The sequence below is a fragment of the Amphiura filiformis genome, chromosome 2 (assembly GCF_039555335.1).
Source record: "Amphiura filiformis chromosome 2, Afil_fr2py, whole genome shotgun sequence".
In the NCBI taxonomy this organism is placed as follows: Eukaryota; Metazoa; Echinodermata; class Ophiuroidea; order Amphilepidida; family Amphiuridae; genus Amphiura; species Amphiura filiformis.
The window spans coordinates 32,484,496-32,504,519 of record NC_092629.1 but is presented as its reverse complement, the minus strand read 5'-3'; the positions used below and the strand labels follow the sequence as shown (position 1 = coordinate 32,504,519).

General features: G+C 37.7%; 1 protein-coding gene across 1 annotated transcript in view; it reads right to left on the bottom strand.

Moving 5' to 3' along the window:
* LOC140140062 (uncharacterized) overlaps nucleotides 1-15,390 on the bottom strand; it is a 52,193-nt gene extending 36,803 nt beyond the window's left edge. Inside the window, exons 1-17 of the mRNA XM_072161877.1 lie at nucleotides 15,343-15,390; nucleotides 14,560-14,706; nucleotides 13,409-13,487; nucleotides 12,617-12,766; nucleotides 11,785-11,934; nucleotides 10,947-11,096; nucleotides 10,115-10,264; nucleotides 9,279-9,428; nucleotides 8,976-9,119; nucleotides 7,716-7,859; nucleotides 6,421-6,564; nucleotides 6,128-6,271; nucleotides 4,836-4,979; nucleotides 4,543-4,686; nucleotides 4,256-4,399; nucleotides 3,833-3,976; nucleotides 3,296-3,439 (exon numbers count right to left, since the gene is read on the bottom strand). Coding sequence (XP_072017978.1) covers nucleotides 3,296-3,439; nucleotides 3,833-3,976; nucleotides 4,256-4,399; nucleotides 4,543-4,686; nucleotides 4,836-4,979; nucleotides 6,128-6,271; nucleotides 6,421-6,564; nucleotides 7,716-7,859; nucleotides 8,976-9,119; nucleotides 9,279-9,428; nucleotides 10,115-10,264; nucleotides 10,947-11,096; nucleotides 11,785-11,934; nucleotides 12,617-12,766; nucleotides 13,409-13,487; nucleotides 14,560-14,706; nucleotides 15,343-15,390 — 2,320 coding nt within the window. The remainder of the gene's footprint in view (nucleotides 1-3,295; nucleotides 3,440-3,832; nucleotides 3,977-4,255; nucleotides 4,400-4,542; nucleotides 4,687-4,835; nucleotides 4,980-6,127; nucleotides 6,272-6,420; nucleotides 6,565-7,715; nucleotides 7,860-8,975; nucleotides 9,120-9,278; nucleotides 9,429-10,114; nucleotides 10,265-10,946; nucleotides 11,097-11,784; nucleotides 11,935-12,616; nucleotides 12,767-13,408; nucleotides 13,488-14,559; nucleotides 14,707-15,342) is intronic.
* Between the last annotated feature and the right edge of the window lie 4,634 nt (nucleotides 15,391-20,024).

The following is a 20,024-nucleotide window of genomic DNA, read 5'->3' as shown; positions in this document are numbered from 1 at the left end:
TTCAAAAGGGATGCCAATTGTCAACCCAAATGTATTTGTATTTGTGTTCAAAAATAATTTTAAAAACTATAAAATAATGTGTTTTCTGAAGTTGAACTCCCCCGGACTTATTCCCTGGTATCACGGATATGTTGGAATTGTAATTAGTTTTATGCATAGGCCTATAATACGTTGTTTCAATTCCTATTTTTGATTTTTCAAAACGATCACAATTTGTTCAACTATTTCTGCATTATACTCAGCATTTTTAGATTTACATGTATAAAAATTTAATTTTCACTCGAAAGACAAAGACAGTCCGTATTGTCATATCTATTCATGACTTCAGTGACGCAACCTCGATGGTCATCAGATGAATTATATGTAAGCGCTCTTTAGCAAAGTCATAGTTCATTGAATTTACAACCGTATGACAAAACAGGCGAAAATAGTAACTTTTTGCACAAGATTTGCAATTTAAAGAGAATTGGCCATTGCTCATTCTAATGACGCTAGTAAATGGACAATATAAGTGTGCCTTTTCATTTAATGACATAAAATTGAAAAATATTGTAAGGAACACTTGAGGTTTTGTCTTTTAAAACCTACATTTTGGTCCAAAAATGTGCTTGGATAGGTAGTTTTCAACAGATTTACCGCATTCGCCTTGCTATAACATTGAATTGCGTTATCTGTTGACCTAATGACGATAAGTGTTTTTAGGGGGAAGTGTTAGCTTTCGTTTGATATAAAAAATTCTGATTGGATGAAGGGAACACTTGAGGTTTCGACAAAAACGAATCACAGAGGACCAATTTCCAGCTAGAAGCTCCACAGCTCTTACGATGCTATGCACTCAACCGTGTAGTGTAATCAAAGATTTGTTTGCATCGTTTTTGCATAGAAACCTTTCAATATGGGGAGACTGGAATTACGTCACGATTCAGGTGTGTGTATCTCAGGTCTAGACAATAGGCGCCATTAGCGGCCATTTTGCTTTCTACATGTCGTAATACTTGTGGTAAAAAAACACATTAGTTAACAGGTTTACAATATATTTTCCATTTTAAGTTCAGCATACAATATATCCTGTAGTACATCGATAGAATATGACGGTGATTGTTGAGGTAATATATAATTGATAGAATTAGGCCGTCTGACGAGCTAGAATTTCTCCTCCGCTGTGCACCCAATATGAGTAGTAGACTCATGCAAAAATACATGGGATACTGTTTAGCACCTCACGTTTAGAATCATACAAGAGTATCCTGTGTTCCTCTGGAGGACAGCATCTCATGTATATTGAGGCTCTCTGTTGGTCTACGTTTACATTAAGGTTACGCATTGCTTTTAAGAAAAGGGGGCACACCACTAAATAATCGTCCCATTGAAATACACGTGAAAACACAAGAAAGTAAATTCGTTTTTCTACCCTTTTGCCTAAAGCTGAGAAAATGTCGTATGGATTTTCTAAAAGTATGAAGTCTGAAATTTAATAAAAAATATTTTCTTGGGGTCCATCTAGTCGAACTTTTGAGCTACGGGCACCTGAACAGCGCCCTCACGAATTTCAGCCGACAATTTCGTCTCCCTACCAGATCCGGCCTTGATATCATTCCGACAGCCTGTCACTAATTCATTTTTGAACAGATTTTTAATGTTCAGGTTCTACTCTATTGTTTTCATCAAAAACAAGCACGGTTCACTTAAATTTAGTACCCTCGAGAGGCTGATATATTTCGCTCAGGCGCTATTTTTAACCGGAACTATACAAGGTTACACCAAATGCGGAAGGATTTAGTGTTGTGACCTCTTCTAAGGAGAAAAGGTTATTTTTTTTCTTTATTTTTTTAATATTCGAAAGAATAGACAGTTTAAAGAAAAGGTGCGAAATATATTTCTTCTATGTGTCTTAATTACGTAATGAGAGCGTTTTTCCGAAAAATGGTAAATGCCGCTTTTGTCAAATTTAAGCCAAAAAAGCACGTTAATCTCGCTTTAGGCCTATCCCCAAAACACGTGATGTAGGCCTATCTAGTTTTACCTCTAAATGATCAATTTTTCATTAAATAAAAGAAAGTCACGTTAATAATTAATTAATAATCCCCCTCCTCATAAAAACAAGTTTGGGAGGGTTTAAGGACCCGGGCAGATTTATAACCTTCAAACCAAATCAATGAAAATCGTAGAAATCTTATTTTTTCACATATCTCGACACTTTGTTCAGCTTTGAAGTCCCCTGATGGAGTTATATCAAGCACGATTTGCATCTAATTTGATTTGAAATTACACATTAACATCTAAACTATTAATATAAATCGAAATTAACATAATTCAAGCAAAAGCCGACTTTAATTTTGGCTGAATTTATCACAAGCCGATTATAGCCCAGGTTGAAAAAAGCCCCCCAAACCCAAAGGTGATGGGCTGTCGATAACTTATGGTTACGCATTATTGCTTTCCCGCCCTGCGGGGACCATTTGAACTCTGTTCATTGCAAGTCCTCACTATGGGAGCTTCCAGCCTTAGCCCTGCCAGACTTGCGGCCGTTATGTTTTTTGGGGGGCTGGGAGCACAGCATCAACAAAAACATCAAGACTGCAAATCCGGAAGGGCTGAGGCCGGAAACTCCCATAGTGAGAACTTGCAATTAATAGAGTTCCTTTTATATGATGGCCTGCAGGGCAAGAAAGTTTTTTTTTGTTGCTTTTGTTCTTTAGGCCTATACCATTTTTTTCTTTTTACCCCTTAATTCCCATCATTCTTCAGGCCCTCTAGCGGGGGCTAATCTATAGTTTAAGATTTATAGCTATAGTTGAACAATAATTGTTTTGAGCGCTATGTTTCTTTGTAGGGGCAACCTTGAACAATACCTCCACAACCTTCCCCATACCTCATTAGGACATTTACTTATCAAATTACTAGTCTATATAATTTACGGTGTAAAACGTTTCAAATATGCACTAGATTTAATGTACATTTAATATACAATTTTCCCCGAGGTACTTTTTACCTATTTCAATTTGTTTTTATTCTACACTTCTTAGTCCGTCTCTATTAAATGGCCTACAAATGACATTTCAGATATATATACAATCACCATCATGCATACATAGAGGATGCTTTGAAGAAAATGAAGTACGATGTTAGACTATCCCAAACTTTTAGAGAAACTAATGATTGCATATTAATATAATAGTGTACTTTTGCCGTTTTTCTTGCCTTGAGTGGCGCCTAGCTATCTTGCGACTAACAAAAATCACTTAAATTGTTTCAATATGTGAGCACTATAGATTAAAAAAAAGTTTTGACTCACGACAAGTTTGCGTATTGCAGGATGATGAATCAGTAGCCGAACCGCTGCATGAACCACTTCCAGAACAAGTCCTGGTTCGAGTCTTAGTTCCACTGCCACATGTTTGACTGCAAGCACTCCAGGAACCCCATGGCCTCCAAGAAGCTGAGAATAAATAGAAGTAGTGGTATCTTTTGGACAAATAGCACAATTTGGATGTTTTCGTGCGGTTAATACAAATATTCTTTGAGTAGGCATAAATACATGACCGTTAATAAGCTACCATTGTGAACATTGTAATTAAACTTACGACAGCTTTGTGTATTGCAGAATCTCGAACCTCTAGATAAACCGCTGCATAAACCGCTTCCAGAACAGGACCTTCTTCGAGTCTTAGTTCCACTACCACATGTCCTACTGCAAGTAGTACCTTGTGTGGGTTATCACAATTTGGACGTTTGCTTGTTCTTTGGCCAATGCAAATATTCTTTTGAGAAGGCCCAAGTGCAGCCATGACCATTACTGGGCTACATTTGTGACTATTTTAATTACACTTACGGCAGCTTTGTGTGTTGCAGGATGACGAATCAGTCACCGAACCGCTGCATGGGCCACGTCCAGAACTAGTCCATGTTCGAGTCTTAGTTCCACTACCACATGTTCTACTGCAAGAACCCCACGAACCCCATGACCCACAGGAAGCTAAAAAAACGAAATGTCGGGGCAATCGGCAAATTACTACAACATTCCCCGAGGTACTTTTTACTTATATTAATATGTTTTAACGATTTCCACACTTCTTTAAATGGTTTACAAATGACATCTCAGATATAAAATTTTCACCATCATGCATACATAGAGGATGCTTTGAAGAATATGAAGTACGCCTAGCTATCTTGCGACCAATAAAAATCACTTAAAGTGTTTAAATATGTGAGCACTACAGTGAGCTAGATTTATATATAAAAAGTTTTGACTCACAACAAGTTTGCGTGTTGCAGGTTGATGAATCAGTAGCCGAACCGCTGCATGAACCACTTCCAGAACAAGTCCTGGTTCGAGTCTTAGTTCCACTGCCACATGTCCTACTGCAAGTACTCCAAGAACTCCATGACCTCCAAGAAGCTGAGAATAAATATATTTTAATAGTATTTTTTGTGTGGGCTATCACAATTTGGACGGTTTCTTGCGGTCAAAACAAATATTCTTTGAGTAGGCATAATAAGCCGTTAATAAGCTACATTTGAGAACATTTTAATTACACTTACGGCAGCTTTGTGTATTGCAGGACCTCGAACCTCTAGATAAACCGCTGCATGAACCGCTTCCAGAACAGGTCCTTCTTCGAGTCTTAGTTCCACTGCCACATGTCCTACTGCAAGTACTCCAAGAACCCCATGACCCCCAGGAAGCTGAGAATAAATAGAATTAGTAGTACTTTTGTGTGGGCTATTACAATTGGGACGGTTTCTTGCGGCCAATGCAAATATTCTTTCAGTAGGCCTAAGTGAATACATGACTATTAATGGGCTACATTTGTGAACATTTTAATTACACTTACGGCAGATTGGTGTGTTGCAGGATGACGAATCAGTAGCCGAACCGATACAGGTACCACTTACAGAACAGGTCCTGGTTCGAATCTTAGTTCCACCACCACATGTTCGACTGCAAGTTCTCCAAGAACCCCATGGCCTCCAAGAAGCTGAGAATAAATAGAAGTAGTGGTAATTTTTGGACAAATATCACAATTTGGACGTTGTTCAAATTCGCGTCAAAACTTCAACTCTGAAATAAAAAAAAAATGGGACTTTTTCTCGCGATGTTCTAAAAATCAGCTCGGAATAAGCAAAAGATACATCGTGGAGTGATTTGGTGGTGCGCCCTCTTATAAACGTCAAAAAGTTTTCAAAATCCATATTTTTACTTTTTAAAGTAAACTAGAGACAGTTTCTAGTCATATCTCAAGATTTCATCCCTCTGCAACATTCCGTTCAGAAGAAATGATGTTCTAAAAATTAACTCGGAATCAACAAACGATAAATCGTGGAGTGATTTGGTGGTGCGCACTGTACTAACATCACTACCACATCAGGGTGAAAAATGGTATAGCATATCGCAAACCTACAACGGACATTGAGTTAAGACTACTTGAGAAGTTTTGGGTAAGTAAAGCATTTCCTTGTTATAAAAAACAAGGAAAAGAATGTCAAAAATTCAACTTTTTATCACAACGCGATATATTACGAAACTGAATTTTTCAGAGGGCCTACGCTGGTTCTTTTAATTCTAGTTTAAAATCTGTTCATCATCGGCAGTCTGATATGATATCTATGGTTTCATCACAGTCTTGGAAAATAATGTGGATAGGTGTTCTGTTAAGAATACTGTTAAAATATCGGTATTTACGCGAGCAACATTTTAAGTGTGTAAAATGCATAAAAAAAATGTCGGCTAAAGAGTGCATAAATTAAAATCGCGAACCGTAATATTAGCAATAACTATCTACATTCCAAACGGGAACGCTTTTCAAAAACATAACATCCTTTTTCGGGCAATCGCTGGAACTGAAATATACAATTCCAGGCCATCTGTAAAAAAAAGTGCTTGAGCTGTTTTGATAGTATGAACTTGGGATCCAACAATAATAGTTGAATTGGCGTTAGACCTGTTATAATGATACAGTAGTTATCCCCCGAAAGTGGCTTGCATTCTAACCCTTATTTTGTAAAACTGAGATTTTTACTTTTTAAGATATAAATTATTTTATCGGAAAACTGGGAGGGGAATCCTCACCTTTAAATCCCAAACCCTTAATGGACTACATTTTGTGAACATTTTAATTATACTTACAGCAGCTTTGTCTGTTACAGAATGACGAATCAGTAGCCGAACCGCTGCATGAGCCGCTTCCAGAACAAGTCCTGGTTCGAGTCTTAGTTCCACTGCCACATGTCCTATTGCAAATACTCCAAGAACCCCATGACCCCCATGAAGCTGAGAATAAATAGAATTAGTAGTACTTTTGTGTGGGCTATTACAATTGGGACGGTTTCTTGCGGCCAATGCAAATATTCTTTCAGTAGGCCTAAGTGAATACATGACCATTAATGGGCTACATTTGTGAACATTTTAATTACACTTACGGCAGATTGGTGTGTTGCAGGATGACGAATCAGTAGCCGAACCGATACAGGTACCACTTACAGAACAGGTCCTGGTTCGAATCTTAGTTCCACCACCACATGTTCGACTGCAAGTTCTCCAAGAACCCCATGGCCTCCAAGAAGCTGAGAATAAATAGAAGTAGTGGTAATTTTTGGACAAATATCACAATTTGGATGTTGTTCAAATTCGCGTCAAAACTTCAACTCTGAAATAAAAAAATAAAAAATGGGACTTTTTCTCGCGATGTTCTAAAAATCAGCTCGGAATAAGCAAAAGATAAATCGTGGAATGATTTGGTGGTGCGCCCTCTTATAAACGTCAAAAAGTTTTCAAAATCCATATTTTTACTTTTTAAAGTAAACTAGAGACAGTTTCTAGTCATATCTCAAGATGTCATCCCTCTGCAACATTCCGTTCAGAAGAAATGGTGTTCTAAAAATCAACTCAGAATCAACAAAAGATAAATTGTGGAGTGATTTGGTGGTGCGCACTGTACTAACATCACTACCACATCAGGGTGAAAAATAGTATAGCATATCGCAAACCTACAACGGACATTGAGTTAAGACTACTTGAGAAGTTTTGGGTAAGTAAAGCATTTCCTTGTTATAAAAAACAAGGAAAAGAATGTCAAAAATTCAACTTTTTATCACAACGCGATATATTACGAAACTGAATTTTTCAGAGGGCATACGCTGGTTCTTTTAATTCTAGTTTAAAATCTGTTCATCATCGGCAGTCTGATATGATATCTATGGTTTCATCAAAGTCTTGGAAAATAATGTGGATAGGTATTCTGTTAAGAATACTGTTAAAATATCGGTATTTACGCGAGCAACATTTTAAGTGTGTAAAATGCATAAAAAAATTGTCGGCTAAAGAGTGCATAAATTAAAATCGCGAACCGTAATATTAGCAATAACTATCTACATTCCAAGCGGGAACGCTTTTCAAAAACATACCATCTTTTTTCGAGCAATCGCTGGAACTGAAATATACAATTCCAGGCCATCTGTAAAAAAAAGTGCTTGAGCTGTTTAATAGTATGAACTTGGGATCCAACAATAATAGTTGAATTGGCGTTAGACCTGTTATAATGATACAGTAGTTATCCCCCGAAAGTGGCTTGCATTCTAACCCTTATTTTGTAAAACTGCGATTTTTACTTTTTAAGATCTAAATTATTTTATCGAAAAACTGGGAGGGGAATCCTCACCTTTAAATCCCAAACCCTTAATGGACTACATTTTGTGAACATTTTAATTATACTTACAGCAGCTTTGTCTGTTGCAGAATGACGAATCAGTAGCCGAACCGCTGCATGAGCCGCTTCCAGAACAAGTCCTGGTTCGAGTCTTAGTTCCACTGCCACATGTCCTACTGCAAGTACTCCAAGAGCCCCATGACCCCCAGGAAGCTGAGAATAAATAGAAGTAGTGGTAATTTTTGGACAAATATCACAATTTGAACATTGTTCAAATTCGCGTCAAAACTTCAACTCTGAAATTAAAAAAAAATTGGGACTTTTTCTCGCGATGTTCTAAAAATCAGCTCGGAATAAGCAAAAGATAAATCGTGGAGTGATTTGGTGGTGCGCCCTCTGATAAACGTCAAAAGTTTTCAAAATCCATATTTTTACTTTTTAAAGTAAACTAGAGACAGTTTCTAGTCATATCTCAAGATTTCATCCCTCTGCAACATTCCGTTCAGAAGAAATGATGTTCTAAAAATCAACTCGGAATCAACAAAAGATAAATTTTGGAGTGATTTGGTGGTGCGCCCTCTGAAATGCGCACTGTACTAACATCACTACCACATCAGGGTGAAAAATGGTATAGCATATCGCAAACCTACAACAGACATTGAGTTAAGACTACTTGAGAGGTTTTGGGTAAGTAAAGCATTTCCTTGTTATAAAAAAATACAACTTTTTATCACAACGCGATATATTACGAAACTGAATTTTTCTGAGGGCCTACACTGGTTCTTTAAATTCTAGTTTAAAATCTGGCCATCATCGGCAGTCTGATATGATATCTATGGTTTCATCAAAGTCTTGGAAAATAATGTGGATAGGTGTTCTGTTAAGAATACTGTTAAAATATCGGTATTTACGCGAGCAGCATTTTAAGTGTGTAAAATGCATAAAAAAAAATTGTCGGCTAAAGAGTGCATAAATTAAAATCGCGAACCGTAATATTAGCAATAACTATCTACATTCCAAGCGGGAACGCTTTTCAAAAACATAACATCTTTTTTCGGGCAATCGCTGGAACTGAAATATACAATTCCAGGCCATCTGTAAATAAAGTGCTTGAGCTGTTTAATAGTATGAACTTGGGATCCAAGAAAAATTGTTGAATTGGTGTCAGAACCCCGAAAGTGGCATGCATTCTAACCCTTATTTGTGACACTGCGATTTTTACTTTTTAAGATATGAATTATTTTATCGGAAAACTGGGAGGGGAATCCTCACCTTTAAATCCCAAACCCTTAATGGGGTACATTTTGTGAACATTTTAATTACACTTACAGCAGCTTTGTCTGTTGCAGGATGATGAATCAGTAGACGAACCGCTGCATGACCCGCTTCCAAAACAAGTCCTGGTTCGAGTCTTGGTCCCACTACCACATGTTCGACTGCAAGAACTCCATGAACCCCATGACCTCCATGAAGCTGAAATAAATAGAATCAGTAGTGATATTTGTTTGCTTTATCAAACTTTGGGCCTTTTCCTCTGGCTAATACAAATATTCTTTGAGCAAGTGGATACATGACCATTAGCATGATTAGTGGACTACATTTGTGAACAATAGACATTTTAATTACACTTACGGCATCTTTGTGTATTGCAGGATGACGAACTAGTAGTCGAACCGCTGCATGAGCCGCTTCCTGAACAAGTCCTGGTTCGAGTCTTAGTTCCTCTGCCACATGACCTACTGCAAGACCTCCACGAACCCCATGAACTCCAATGAGGGTAAGCTGTGAATAAATAGAATAAGTGGTAGGCCTACTCTTTGTATGGATTAAAACAATTTGGACGTTTTGTTGCGGCCACTGCAAATATTCCTTTAGTAAGTGAATACATGACCATTGTGGGCTACATTTACGAATATATTAATTAGTACACTTAGGCCTACTAGTCCGTTATCTACGGAAAGTTAATAATGACCCCCACAGGACTCTATCAAACCAACTTTTTTAGCTTCCTTTTATGGTCCCATAACACATTCAAGAAAACAAAAAAATAATTCCCGACACTCCGGCCATATTCAAGGTTAAAGGTCAACACACTGGTCAAATTTCAAAGTTGCTCAAATTTGGTTAACAAGCACACCAAATTACTCCTCTCATTAATGGGAATTCGGAAAAAGTATAGTTTGACCTACCTGCGACATCCCGTTTAAGTTATAAGCAAAAATGTAAAATTTTGGGGAGTGGTCAGTTTTTTTGCCACACAGTGGCCAAAAATTAAAATGCTCCGATTGCAACGAAATTGGTCTCAAATTGCTTGTTATGTAAAATCAAGTCAAATAAGGAATGGTTGTAACCATGTAGGATGTTTCGTTACCTGGGAAACATCACAACATAGGTTGTGGTCAATAGGCTGTAATGGGGATTGACCTTTATTGGCCAATTTTGTCAATAAACATTTTAATTATACTTACGGCATCTTTGTGTATTGCAGGATGACGAACTAGTAGTCGAACCGCTGCATGAGCCGCTTCCTGAACAAGTCCTGGTTCGAGTCTTAGTTCCTCTGCCACATGACCTACTGCAAGAACTCCACGAACCCCATGAACTCCACTGAGGGTAAGCTGTGAATAAATAGAATAAGTGGTAGGCCTAATCTTTGTATGGATTAAAACAATTTGAACGTTTTGTTGCGGCCACTGCAAATATTCCTTCAGTAAGTGAATACATGACCATTGTGGGCTACATTTACGAATATATTAATTAGTACACTTAGGCCTACTAGTCCGTTATCTACGGAAAGTTAATGATGACCCCACAGGACTCTACCAAACCAACTTTTTAGCTTCCTTTTATGGTCCTATAACACATTCAAGAAAACAAAAAATAATTCCCGACACTCCGGCCATATTCAAGGTTACAGGTCAACACAGTGGTCAAATTTCAAAGTTGCTCAAATTTGGTTAACAAGCACACCAAATTACTCCTCTCATTAATGGGAATTCGGAAAAAGTATAGTTTGACCTACCTGCGACATCCCGTTTAAGTTATAAGCAAAAATGTAAAATTTTGGGGAGTGGTCAGTTTTTTTGCCACACAGGGGCCAAAAATTAAAATGCTCCGATTGCAACGAAATTGGTCTCAAATTGCTTGTTATGTAAAATCAAGTCAAATAAGGAATGGTTGTAACCATGTAGGATGTTTCGTTACCTGGGAAACATCACAACATAGGTTGTGGTCAATAGGCTGTAATGGGGATTGACCTTTATTGGCCAATTTTGTCAATAAACATTTAATTACACTTACGGCATCTTTGTGTATTGCAGGATGACGAACTAGTAGTCGAACCGCTGCATGAGCCGCTTCCTGAACAAGTCCTGGTTCGAGTCTTAGTTCCTCTGCCACATGACCTACTGCAAGACCTCCACGAACCCCATGAACTCCACTGAGGGTAAGCTGTGAATAAATAGAATAAGTGGTAGGCCTAATCTTTGTATGGATTAAAACAATTTGAACGTTTTGTTGCGGCCACTGCAAATATTCCTTCAGTAAGTGAATACATGACCATTGTGGGCTACATTTACGAATATATTAATTAGTACACTTAGGCCTACTAGTCCGTTATCTACGGAAAGTTAATAATGACCCCCACAGGACTCTATCAAACCAACTTTTTTAGCTTCCTTTTATGGTCCCATAACACATTCAAGAAAACAAAAAAATAATTCCCGACACTCCGGCCATATTCAAGGTTAAAGGTCAACACAGTGGTCAAATTTCAAAGTTGCTCAAATTTGGTTAACAAGCACACCAAATTACTCCTCTCATTAATGGGAATTCTGAAAAAGTATAGTTTGACCTACCTGCGACATCCCGTTTAAGTTATAAGCAAAAATGTAAAATTTTGGGGAGTGGTCAGTTTTTTGCCACACAGGGGCCAAAAATTAAAATGCTCCGATTGCAACGAAATTGGTCTCAAATTGCTTGTTATGTAAAATCAAGTCAAATATTAAGGAATGGTTGTAACCATGTAGGATGTTTCGTTACCTGGGAAACATCACAACATAGGTTGTGGTCAATAGGCTGTAATGGGGATTGACCTTTATTGGCCAATTTTGTCAATAAACATTTTAATTACACTTACGGCATCTTTGTGTATTGCAGGATGACGAACTAGTAGTCGAACCGCTGCATGAGCCGCTTCCTGAACAAGTCCTGGTTCGAGTCTTAGTTCCTCTGCCACATGACCTACTGCAAGAACTCCACGAACCCCATGAACTCCACTGAGGGTAAGCTGTGAATAAATAGAATAAGTGGTAGGCCTAATCTTTGTATGGATTAAAACAATTTGAACGTTTTGTTGCGGCCACTGCAAATATTCCTTCAGTAAGTGAATACATGACCATTGTGGGCTACATTTACGAATATATTAATTAGTACACTTAGGCCTACTAGTCCGTTATCTACGGAAAGTTAATGATGACCCCACAGGACTCTACCAAACCAACTTTTTAGCTTCCTTTTATGGTCCTATAACACATTCAAGAAAACAAAAAATAATTCCCGACACTCCGGCCATATTCAAGGTTAAAGGTCAACACAGTGGTCAAATTTCAAAGTTGCTCAAATTTGGTTAACAAGCACACCAAATTACTCCTCTCATTAATGGGAATTCGGAAAAAGTATAGTTTGACCTACCTGCGACATCCCGTTTAAGTTATAAGCAAAATGTAAAATTTTGGGGAGTGGTCAGTTTTTTTGCCACACAGGGGCCAAAAAGTAAAATGCTCCGATTGCAACGAAATTGGTCTCAAATTGCTTGTTATGTAAAATCAAGTCAAATAAGGAATGGTTGTAACCATGTAGGATGTTTCGTTACCTGGGAAACATCACAACATAGGTTGTGGTCAATAGGCTGTAATGGGGATTGACCTTTATTGGCCAATTTTGTCAATAAACATTTTAATTACACTTACGGCATCTTTGTGTATTGCAGGATGACGAACTAGTAGTCGAACCGCTGCATGAGCCGCTTCCTGAACAAGTCCTGGTTCGAGTCTTAGTTCCTCTGCCACATGACCTACTGCAAGACCTCCACGAACCCCATGAACTCCACTGAGGGTAAGCTGTGAATAAATAGAATAAGTGGTAGGCCTAATCTTTGTATGGATTAAAACAATTTGAACGTTTTGTTGCGGCCACTGCAAATATTCCTTCAGTAAGTGAATACATGACCATTGTGGGCTACATTTACGAATATATTAATTAGTACACTTAGGCCTACTAGTCCGTTATCTACGGAAAGTTAATGATGACCCCCACAGGACTCTACCAAACCAACTTTTTTAGCTTCCTTTTATGGTCCTATAACACATTCAAGAAAACAAAAAATAATTCCCGACACTCCGGCCATATTCAAGGTTAAAGGTCAACACAGTGGTCAAATTTCAAAGTTGCTCAAATTTGGTTAACAAGTACACCAAATTACTCCTCTCATTAATGGGAATTCGGAAAAAGTATAGTTTGACCTACCTGCGACATCCCGTTTAAGTTATAAGCAAAAATGTAAAATTTTGGGGAGTGGTCAGTTATTTTTGCCACACAGGGGCCAAAAATTAAAATGCTCAGATTGCAACGAAATTGGTCTCAAATTGCTTGTTATGTAAAATCAAGTCAAATAAAGAATGATTGTAACCATGTAGGATGTTTCGTTACCTGGGAAACATCACAACATAGGTTGTGGTCAATAGGCTGTAATGGGGATTGACATTTATTGGCCAATTTTGTCAATAACAAAGCATTGTAGACAGTGCAAACGATTCCTTCTTTGACTTGACCTCCATGAAGCTGAAATAAATATAATTAGTGGTGATATTTGTTAACTTTGTCAAACTTTGGGCCTTTTCCTCTGGCTAATACAAATATTCTTTGAGCAAGTGGATACATGACCATTAGTGGCATTATGCAGTCATGTCTACAGCAGAATTCACCACGACCTTTGCAGGACTTAAACCCCATTACACCAAGATAAACCTCATTGAAAACAGCTCAACTATGTTAAATCACGGATGTGTCTTATATCCCTGGTTAAATCCATAAACATATGTTTCTGATTTACCTGTGCGATATTTTAATGCGCTGTGATGAAATAGGTATTATAATTTCAGTTGGATGCACCATTACAAAGCAAACGCACAGTATCAATACTGAGCGTGGCCTTTGTTTCCGAAATGAGAACAATAGTGTGCATATTGTTATCCAGCCATGTTGATGGTACAACTCATGTCAAACTTGTCACAATTATTGTGATCGTATCACACAAGTAAATGAGAAACATGTGGTTTTAGACTTAACACGGTTTGGAAAAAGTTTTTCCATTTTTAGCTCCCTATCGGGCAGTCAGAACTCCAAATTTGGGAGGGCTCGACAACAATCTTCCCAAAATCGCATTTTAATCATTTTTAGATGACCATAGAGGGAAAGGATTGAAGTTTATTTACAGCTTCTATGGCGAAAATTGATCAAACCGATCACACGATGGTGCTCGTTCGAAGTTGAAGCTATCTCGAGTCAGCTGTTGAGCACAATTTGCCATTGAAATTACATGTCCGACTGTTATGAAATTTGGAAGACTCTCTTTGGAAAAACAGCTCAACAACAGCTTTCCCGTGACATTTTTACTTCAAATTGTAGTATGTTAAGGATGGACATTATATTTCACATGTGAGCCTCTATGGCTACTATTGGGTGAATGGTTTTCCCACCAGCCCACTAACTAGTCTATTTCCTATACAGTACAGTGAGTGAGCTAGAGGTCAATCATTAATTGGAGCGCTGTGTGTGCACTGAATAGGAAAAACGGACAGTAACTGCATAATGGACTACATTTGTGAACAATAAACATTTTAATTACACTTACGGCATCTTTGTGTATTGCAGGATGACGAACTAGTAGTCGAACCGCCGCATGAGCCGCCGAGTCCTGAACAGGTCCTGGTTCGAGTCTTAGTTCCTCTGCCACATGTTCGACTGCAAGAACTCCACGAACCCCATGAGCCCCAAGAAGCTGAGAATAAAATTAGTATTAAATGGTTTTTTGTTTTTTGTTTTGTTCTTTTCTTCTTTCTGATGAAACTCACATCTCGCGTAGAAATAGGAAGTTAAAACAAAACAAAATAAAATAATTACAAAAATCAGTTCGTGTTTTATTGCAACTTTATAACATATTTACCATTATTTTTTCTAGAATACCAACAAAATGTATCGCGGACAAAATAATAGCAACACCCTAGACCAAAGAGTTTTAACGCGGCTGTGCACTCCAGACGTTGTTCCTTTCGAGGATTTGGGCTTTGATATGTATGTACTTTGTAATGTTTTTTTATAAATAAAAACTGAGAAAATTCAGATTTGTAAACCCCAACCGCATCTTTTGATGGATTTGATTTCACTCTTTAATCAGAATTATCTCCACAGTCGTTATCGCGGTCACATAACCATTAATTTATGCAATTTTCGTTAATACCCGTTAATACACGGAATTAGGAAGCAGAAAACAAGCATCTATAATTAGATGAATGCGAGACGTCTCACCCCGAAACCTATTCGCCCCAAAAAAGTTCACCCAATACACATTACATACCACGACCAGTTCGCCCCAATACACGTACATACCACGACCAGTTCGCCCCAATTGACTCACCGTGTATAACGTTGCCGTAGCGTGCATAGTACTAGTAGTGTTAAACATGATGTAAATTACTTATAAATCGCCAGTGTAATAATTTATATAATATATGGCAAAACAAAACATTATATAAAAGAAAATAAAAACAACAAAAAACTCTTACTCTTGCGAGTTTTGTGTATTTTATTTTACCGTCTCAAACTCAGTTAAAATAAGTTTGAGATGTTCAAAACTTTCAAAACTTGCAGTCCTATAAACATATTAAATCAGAGAAGATCTTCTTTGACATAATGAAACTATTAAAAGGACTGAAAAAAAATATATTTGGCAATTTTGCGTACAACTAGCAAAACAAACGCCAGCAGCAGCTTTGAGATGTTTTGTGGGTTCCGTGCTGTGCACCCGGGCTGTGCACTGACTTTTGCCCGCTTTTTGCACCGCGTGTAAGCGGCGGATATTTGCTGCCACTTCCGCGAAAACGCCGGGTGTGATATGTGTTCAATCCTGGTTCAATCAATGGTACCGTGACCAAAGCACGCAAAAGTGCCAGAACACACCGACGGCGTACCTTGCTTGACAAGTCCCCGGGCCCGCGGCCGTGTGCCTTACACACTGATGTACGATTGATTGCTTGACAAGTAGGCCTAGTATGCTCTCAATTTGATTAAGACCCGGAGGTAGTGCCACAAAGAAGAAAAATGCAATGATTTTGTTTGCAAAACTGGTTAAAGTCCAGTATTAATACGATTTCTGTCAAATTTTAATTTGGTTATTCTTTGCCAAATAGTATTATAGTAACAACTGTCAGGAAAGTTTTCTGGTCATTCTAAACTGTGATGTTCTAAAATAATCAAAGATATAACAATTTTTAAATATTAGTCTCAGATAATTATATATTCATCCACATATAGCTTGATATGCGCGTTACAACTCTTTACAATAACTTATTATCGGGTGACCGATCATGACGATGTGTGTTGTGTGTGTGTGGGGTGGGGGGGGGTATACCGGGTGTGGTTGTATAGAGAATAGCTAACCAAGCAAAGAAACAAAATTACTTGGGAAAGATTTTCCATTTTGAATTATTGGAGAAAGAATTCAGATTTATGTGCGCAAAAGTGACATTTTTCATTTCCGCGCTCAATTCTTCTAGTATTTCAGTGTGTTTATACTGCTGAATGAAGGTGAGCTTCAGTATGTGGCGGGGGCGGGGCAGGGTGTGGAGGGGTGTTATTGTTAAACGTTATATGCCTAGAGCGTCAAAAATCCCACTCCTACATTAAAAGTATACAGTACCATGCATGATGATATATGTATGTACGTTCAAACGCATGCTGCATGCACTGCAAGACACCATTAAATCTTTTGGCTGCCTGCAGATCTGAACATATAGGACTTTTACCACAAAATGGTCTTGGGAGCAAAAATTTGCCTTTTGCGTGAAAAAAAGAAGGACGGGTCTTTGGATGTGGGTAAAGGAGCTCGTTACTAATAATATTTTCCCAAAGGATAACCAAATTAAAATTTGACCGAAATCGTATTAAAGGGGCATTTCGTGATCCACAGCCTCATTCCCCACTTTTCTCAAAAAAAAAGTTGAGATTTTTATATCACTGGAAACCTCTGGCTACATAATGTTTATGTACAAAATATTTCTTGCAGATTAATTCGTTTTGCAAAGATATCGTGAAATTTGAATTTCGTTCTGGTGCACCAGAACGAAATTACAACGCATTGTCTATGGAGCAGTGTAATACATAATCGTGCATAACTCACAAACGCAAAATCGGAATCAACTGAAATTTTGGGAATAGGCTTTTTTCGTGGATATCTACTGAATAATGTCATAAAAAGAGATTGCTAGGATCACGAAACACTCCTTTAATAGGCCTACTGGGCTTTAATCAGTTTTGCAAACAAAATCCCATCTTTTTTCTTCTTCGCGTGCCTCCCAATATAGGCCTACGTCACAATTTCAAAACACGGCCCGTAATTCTCGGGGTCGTAAAAACATACTCGATAAAATAGATAAGTAACAAAAACCCATATGGATGGAAAAGTACATGATCAAAAATAAAATGTTTTCATAACATAAACATAGTCAGCTCAACTGAATCTCGGGCTGAATCACAAGGGTTTCTAAACAAATTCATAGCATTACACGTTTATATATATACCAGCCAAATTGTTACAAATACTCAACATTTATTTAAAAACAGCACTGCACTGTCTACTGAAAATACAAATTGTATTAGTTACGAACAATGGATTGTAAAAACATGACAAATTCATAAAATACAAAAATACATTTTAATGGCATAAAATTCATAGAACACCGTCAAATTTGTTTACAAAGACATAGGCCTACAGTAAATAAACAAATTAAACAACACAATGTAAAGTGATTCAATAATATAATAATAATTAAGATATGATTAATATATACTAGTACTATTAATAATATTAAAATGATAGTTATTTTTTTTTTTTTTTTTAAGAAAATAATAATAATACTATAATTTTTACTATAATACCGTATTAATTATTATTATATGAATAGGTCGTATTGATTATTCCATAATACATGAATATAAATGCAAACAATTGGAAGTTGTATTGATTGGCCATATGACCGCATGCACTGCATTCACGGCACTTTACAGTTTACACGGTGAGTCAATTGGGGCGAACTTGTCGTGGTATGTACGTGTATTGGGGCGAACTGGTCGCGGTATGTACGTGTATTGGGGCGAACTGGTAGTGGTATGTACTGGTGTGGGGCGAAACGTCCTGACACCAATTAGAATTATACATGACTGGATCCATTTCACTAAACTGTGAGTCTCAAAATTGTTCGTAACTTACGACGCATCGTAAAATCTATTTCTCTAAAATACCCTTCGTAATTGATAGGGATTTACTACAGGGACCCTTCATAGAGTTACATCTAAGGGTATTCGTAACTTGCGAACGGTTACTTGGGTTACGAAGGGTTAAAAGTTCGGTGAAACACACTAGGCACTTTAACAACAAAGCAACATTTTTGATGGGTTTATAGGTGCAACTTTTGAATCTGTATCTTTTTCATTCAAATTAGGGTCACCATGGTAACACAGTTTGGGCTATTAAGACAAATAAGGCATCAAAATTGGCATAACAAAACAGGGGCCCATTTCACTTAACTTTACGAAGCTTCGTAAGTCTCAAAATCATACGTAACTTACGACGAGTCGTAAGTTCCATTTCACTCAACATAGTTACGAATGGTACCCTTCGTAAGTAATAGGGATTTACTACAGGGACCCTTCTTAAAGTTACGACTAGTATTGCGTATTCGTAACTTTCCGAACGGTTACTTGAGTTACGAAGGGTGAAAAGTTTAGTGAAATGGACCCCTGTGGTTTCTGTTTGCTGTTTCAGTTTTAAAAGTGTACATAGATTTTGTGTTATTATCGCGTTATTACTTTATGTGATGTTTTTATTTTAATTACTGGCGAATATGTGTGCGAAAAGTATTAGACAATCGATCTGATAATCTTTTGTATGCTTCTCAGCTGAGAAAAAAATTACTCTCTTCAAAGTACGCCCCCCTCCTTTTGTGCCCGCCATATTTCAAAAAGGCTTATTGAAACGCGCATGCTGGCTATTATTTTATAAGTCCTTGGTATTCCTGTCAAGCCATCCGCCACCTGTGAATCATATAACCATAATAACATTGTAAGGAAATAAGTTCTAAAATTAATACGCTAGCAAGCGTCGGGTGCACAAAGATGGGTGTAGTATTATCCTGCAAATCAATCATTTTAAGGGCTCAGCTCCCCACCTTTACACAGTCTTTTTGTGGAACCTGCGAGCACACCAGACACCATCAAATTGCATTATGAATACGAGGAATTACCTTCTGATATCAAATAATTCAGATTTTTTGAAATTCGCGATATAATACAAATTTTATGACACATTTTATGGCAAAAATGTTGTGCAAATGTGGGTGACCGAGCCCTTAAAATGATTTTGCACGATATCACTATACCCGACTCTGTGTACCCGACGCTTGCTGCGTCGGCCACGATAGCGCGACATCAAAAGCAAAATTGGTGGGCAAACAATGGATAATTCGCCGACGATTCTAGAAGTAAAGAATATAGCTAACCAAATTTTCCATCTTGTTTGGGAAGATTTTGAAAATACTAGATTATACATATCATCCTGTCCATGCAGTGTATCTAATCCAGTCCAGAATTTTGTTGTTGTTGTAGAAAACAGGTGTCGATTTATTTTTGACATGGGGGATGAGTTGGAAAAAATCTTGAAGTATAGTCAATCCAACACCTTTTGGCGACAGAATAAGTTTATGGTACAATTGCGCGCTTCGCGCCGGAAACATTTTGCTATTTTGAGGCTAAACTGATGTAATATGGTGTAACAGTAGAATAAATGCACGCGAAGCGCGCGATAATTTGCCCTGTTTGGGGCTAAAATGTGCAAATATGAGGTTAATTTAGCCAGAAACCCATTATCAGGCGTCAACATGGGGGGATGATTGTATGGACCATCCCCTGGCAAAATATTGGGGATCTACCCCCCATCTACGTCTATGCCGTCAGTTTAAGAATTCGCGCTTTATCACCTTTCCAATAATACCTAGTCACGGTTGTTTGCTGGTACGTATGTCTAGGGTAGAACGGTATTAATTT